The sequence below is a fragment of the Hordeum vulgare genome, chromosome 7H, assembly GCF_904849725.1.
Source record: "Hordeum vulgare subsp. vulgare chromosome 7H, MorexV3_pseudomolecules_assembly, whole genome shotgun sequence".
Classification (NCBI taxonomy): domain Eukaryota; kingdom Viridiplantae; phylum Streptophyta; class Magnoliopsida; order Poales; family Poaceae; genus Hordeum; species Hordeum vulgare.
In genome coordinates, this window is record NC_058524.1 from 833,205 (window position 1) to 838,462 (window position 5,258).

At 38.5% G+C, this 5,258-nt stretch overlaps 1 protein-coding gene across 1 annotated transcript; it reads left to right on the forward strand.

Moving 5' to 3' along the window:
- The first annotated feature begins 965 nt into the window (after positions 1-965).
- LOC123412401 (tau-cadinol synthase-like) lies at positions 966-4,926 on the forward strand. The gene is made up of 7 exons (XM_045105345.1): positions 966-1,107; positions 1,522-1,780; positions 2,786-3,158; positions 3,519-3,737; positions 3,865-4,000; positions 4,092-4,340; positions 4,449-4,926. Exons 1-7 carry the CDS (start codon positions 1,039-1,041, stop codon positions 4,737-4,739), a joined length of 1,596 nt encoding a protein of 531 aa, XP_044961280.1. The 5' UTR covers positions 966-1,038; the 3' UTR covers positions 4,740-4,926.
- The last annotated feature ends 332 nt before the right edge of the window (positions 4,927-5,258 follow it).

Sequence of the window (5,258 nt, forward strand, 5' to 3'; positions counted from 1 at the left end):
CCTCCCTACAGAAACAAAAAAGTGTCCATTGCCTGTTTGTGTCGTGTATTATAAAGATGGAGAGTCACACTAGTGAAATCAGACACGAAGAAAAATGATTCATCTTTCAGAGTTACTATAGTGGCTGATAGGTATTTCATGCTTTTTGGTGGTGGCTGATACGTAGGTAGAGCGTGTTTTCCGCATAGTGTGATCACCCGTGAAAATGGGGTTGGCTGCATGAAAAGTGTAGCCATGTCATCAATTCAGGTTTCTTAAATCATATGCACTAGATATATTTTCTGAGGGACATGGCCCTTCATGCTTTCAAAGTTGTGCCCAACTGGTTCCTCAAAAAAAGAGGTTGTGCTTATCTCCATCTGGTAGCAGTTGGCCGGTGATATGTTATTTCTATCTCTCAGTCGTCAGATTTTACCTATCATCTGGATATAAAATCCAGTGTCTTTTAGTGTATCGTCGTTTGGTGGTTAATTAGCGTGTTAGCTCATGGCTTAGGTACAACCTACAATTAATGTACCATTGGCAGCTATTTACAAATCCATTTTTTATATAAATAGATAACTGTCCGTGCATTGCAACGGAGACACAAATATTCTAGTAGGTTGGTCTGTGATTTACCTATCCATATTAATGTGATTGAGTAAGAAATATTTCATAAGACTAATTTGATATGCACTCATATACTTATAAGATAAAACACAATATCATTTGCAAAATAAATAAGAAAAGGGCAGTTAGGGGTATTCGAGAAAATAGATAAAAAACCAAAAGTTTAAGAAAAAAACTTTTAGAGAAGGATAGATGTGGTCACGGAAGGATGGATGAATGATGAGGTAGACGACATAATTAACCTTACTTTACTTTTTAGAGAAGAGATTAAAGACTGGCCGGCCACAATTGTGCTATATCTAGTCACCACTGGACTTCTACATAATGGCTTCTTCCATCATCTTGCTTGGAGCAAACTAACAGACCAAATACGAACACTACCCCTTCCCTCGAAATATATCCATCTACATAGTGTCGATTGTCCGTGAAATGGTGTGTGGTTTTGAACCCTCTGTCTGGGGTGATTACTTCGTCACATTTGAGCCGCAACCACTAGAGGTATATTACATATCTCATTATTTGCGGTTATGCTGCATGCGGGGAGAGTACTAAATATCTATGGGTTTTTTCGTTAGGGCCAAATAGTGAACTATATATGCGAACATTTTAGGAGACCAAAATACACTTTCCTCTTTATTTACCAAAGCATAACCCATGAAATCTTAATAATTGTTGGTAGACATCTCATGCGACCGTTGATTTAAGGAGAAAATCTCTATAATTGTACACAGATCATTGACTAGTTAGATGAACACACATATCTAGTGTCAAAAGAACATGCTATAAGTGTTGATCATAGTAGTCCGTTGACTAATCATTGTCAAGTACTATTTAAATAATCATAACTTTAGCCTTAGTACCCACAATCCATTTATGTGCTTTGCAACCTTTCTCATGACATTATCTGTGCAGAGGTCGGAAGTTTGGTTGAGGATCAGAGAGGAGAAACTGAAGGAGGACGTCCGTACGTTGTTTAACACTTGCAAGGACGGGTTGGGGAAAATAACCTTAGTGGATTCACTTCAGCGCCTCGGAATCGATCACCTATTCAGAGAACAAATTAGAACTGCACTAGAGGACATCCATGGAAGCGAATTTAGCAGTTCTAGCCTTCATCATGTTGCTCTTCGATTCCGGTTGCTTAGAGAGCATGGGATTTGGGTATCTACAGGTACCTATCATTTTACGTAAACAAAGAGTGCTATTTTTTTGTTTCCTTATTTATCCTTCTACAAATCACTATAAATGTCTTTGTTGAAAATCTATATGGGATCTGTATGGAAGATATGTTCAAAATTTGAGGATACATCATTTCGATCTGCCAACCAATTTAGCTCAAATTCTGATAATGTCTTCACTATTTTTCATATGTAGAAACTATACAAACTTGACGTTGATGATAAATATTCATTTTCTGTATCCATAATTTTATGAGTACGTGATTTGTTTACGGATTTGTATATGTTTGGTGAGGAAGTAAGAAAACATGCTATCCTTGTTTCGGTATATGAGCTAGCTACTAGCTCACCAATTTTTTTTTTTTTGGCTATGAGGGTAATATTACCACTAGGATGAATTGTTTGGTCCTTTTTAAGTGACTGAAATATTATTTTTCTCTTTATTTTCTGCCATCTATCTAACAGCTTACCTAATATTGATTTTTTCTATTTCTATTTATGTTTCCATGTCATATATTAATTAATACTATTATATTCGGTATGGCGGCGAGCACATCTTTTCCTAGGGCATCAAAATGTTAAATATAACGCTAATTAGCATTGTTTGTTTACGTATGCAGACAATAGTATCAAATATCTTGGTAAACTATGAACCTCCTATATATTAATATCAGAAATGGTAGGTAAGTTCTTCAAAGATGTCTCTACCCGGCTAGTTATACTATGACTAGATGAACCCAATTTGTGTTCTTGCATATTAACCATCCTTACTATATAACTTCCATAGTCCACACCTTAAGCAACTGATGAATCCTATTAGTGTCGCCTTGTCTAGAAATTGGTCAATGCATGATATCTGAAGTCACCTATCACTTAATTGCCACTAATTTTTTTACGTCCTAGCATGCATGGAAATAAACTAGTATAAGCTGGTACAAATGTAAGATCGAATAATTATTTGCTTGATGTAGAGACTTTTGTGGCATTTATTCTTGCAGATGTATTCAATAACTTCAGAGGTAAAGATGGGTGCTTCAAGAAGGACATAACAAAAGAGCCAAAGGGATTGTTAAGTTTGTACAATGCCGCTTACGTTTTGGTTCATAATGAGCCGGAACTCGAAGAAGCCATTTCTTTTGCAAAACATCATCTCGAAGTAATTAGGGGAAGTCTCAACTCCCCTTTAGCTGAGCAAGTGAAACGAGCTCTTCAGGTACCACTTCCAAGGACCTCTAGAAGGGTGGAAACATTGCACTACTTGGCAGAATACAAAAAGGAGGAAGACCATGAACCTCTTCTCCTTAAGCTTGCACAGCTAGACTTTACCCTTCTGCGGCATGTCCAGCTGACAGAGCTCAAAGATATTAGTGAGTAAGTATTCTTGATATCCAAAAGTAAATTATAATGGTGGGAGTTGTTTCAATCTATGTTTTTAAGAAGCAAAGAAGCTTGCACTTTGTTAAGATTTTGTAATTAACCTATGATCCAACAATTAGTTACTTTTTATTAGAATGGTGTGTGTTCATAGAAATAAACCATGTGGTCATGTTTATGGAAAATGTGCTTCCTGTATCTGGGTTTTCTATGACCTCATCAAACGACTAGCTTGTGGCATAATCTTACTCGCGACACAGTATAAATAAGGCCATATATATGTTGTCCCATGAGTCCACGATGATGCACCTAACTGGTTTCTGTTTAATGAGCTCGGCACTTGAATAATTAATTCAGGTGGTGGAAAGACCTGAAGAGCATCTGTGGACTAGCTTATGTTCGTGATCGTATTGTGGAGGCTTACTTGTGGTCTCACACAGTGTACTATGAGCAAAGCTGTGTACGCGCAAGGATGATCAATGCCAAGTTAATTACACTAATCACCATATTGGATGATACATATGATGTACATGCGACCATAGAGGAATGCCGGATGCTAAACGCAGCCATTCAAAGGTAGGGTATATTTAAATTTCCTTTAAAAATATTAAAGAATTCCTTGAGAATCATGGTGGGAACAATCAGATGGATGCTAGTTTCATTAATTGTTATGCATTCTAACTGTCCATATATATATGTGTAGTTGGGATGAGCGTGCCATTTCTGACGTACCAGAGTACCTGAAAATGTTCTATAGAGAACTGCTAAGAAACTTTCAGATGTTTGAGGGAGAAGTGGCAATAGTTGACAAGTACCGGATTGACTACATGAAGAAAGCGGTAACCCTTTTTGCAATGCATGCATATTGCAATTGTTGAAAATATATATTGTCCCTTTACTTGTCAATTTTCATAAATTATGCACTTGCAGTTCCAAAATCAGTCTTGCTATTATCTCCGAGAAGCTGAATGGGTGCAACGGAATCACAAGCCAAGTTTTGAAGATCAAGTGAATCTGACTTCCATGTCCTCAGCCGTGCCGTTGCTATGCCTGGGTATGTTGGCTGGCATGGGTGAGGCAATAACGAATGAAGCATTCGATTGGGTAGCTAGTAGGCCTGATGCAGTCATAGCAGGCGCAAAGATTGGCCGTTTTCTCAATGACATCGCGGCATACAAAGTAAAACTAGCTAGCCCTGTTAATTAATGATGACTAAACGTAACCTTATACTACTAGTACTACCACTGATGACTAATTAAAGCAATATCTAATGGTATAAACCTGCAGCGCGGAAAGAACAGGGGGGATGTAGAGAGCTCTGTGGAGTGTTACATCCATGAGCATGGAGTTACAGATGAGCAAGCCTTCACAGCGATCTATTCACTCATAGAGGATGGATGGAAAACCACGAATCAGGCTCGCTTTCATCACCGTGCGCTACTCCCAGCAGTGCAGCGAGTTGTCAATATGGCCGTTGGCATGCAACTCTACTACGATAACGGAGGAGATGCATACACATTCAACATGCACATTGAAGAGATCGTCAAGAAACTGTTTCTCAAGCCCATTCCTACATAATCTCTAGTACATATACAAGATGCATCGGGCCGGCAATAATCCCAGTTTAGGGTTCTCTAATATTATCTGTGTCAATATGTACTGTTGTATTTACCCAACTCAGCCATGATTGCTCATTTCAAAGCTTGGTTTAGGAAGTAACGCCATGTACGTTGTCTTGATGCAATTTTACCGTACACGGACGGAATCCACGAATTTACCTTTTTTTTTCTCAAGAAGGAGAATTATCCCCGGCCTCTGCATGCAGTCAAGACGAAGATGTTTGCCGAGTTACTCTTGTTGGGCACTCGGCAAATAAGGACTTTGCCGGGTGCATATCAGACAATGGGAGTGACGGTGTGGGGAGTTTGTCGAATCACTAGTAGAAAACAGGGATTGAAATAGGTATAGGGATTGAAATAGTAAAGAGACTTGCCGGTAACGAGATTGAAATAGGTATAGGGATACCGACGATCAAATCTCGGGCAAGTAACATACCGAAGGACAAAGGAAATGTTATACGGGATTATATGAATCCTT

Excerpts from the sequence above, each read along its gene's own strand:
- LOC123412401 (XM_045105345.1), top strand. The coding sequence starts at position 1,039 with ATGGTGTGTGGTTTTGAACCCTCTGTCTGGGGTGATTACTTCGTCACA. Across the intron at positions 1,108-1,521 it reads TTGAGCCGCAACCACTAGAG|AGGTCGGAAGTTTGGTTGAG; the intron begins GTATATTACATA and ends TTATCTGTGCAG. Across the intron at positions 1,781-2,785 it reads TGGGATTTGGGTATCTACAG|ATGTATTCAATAACTTCAGA; the intron begins GTACCTATCATT and ends TTATTCTTGCAG.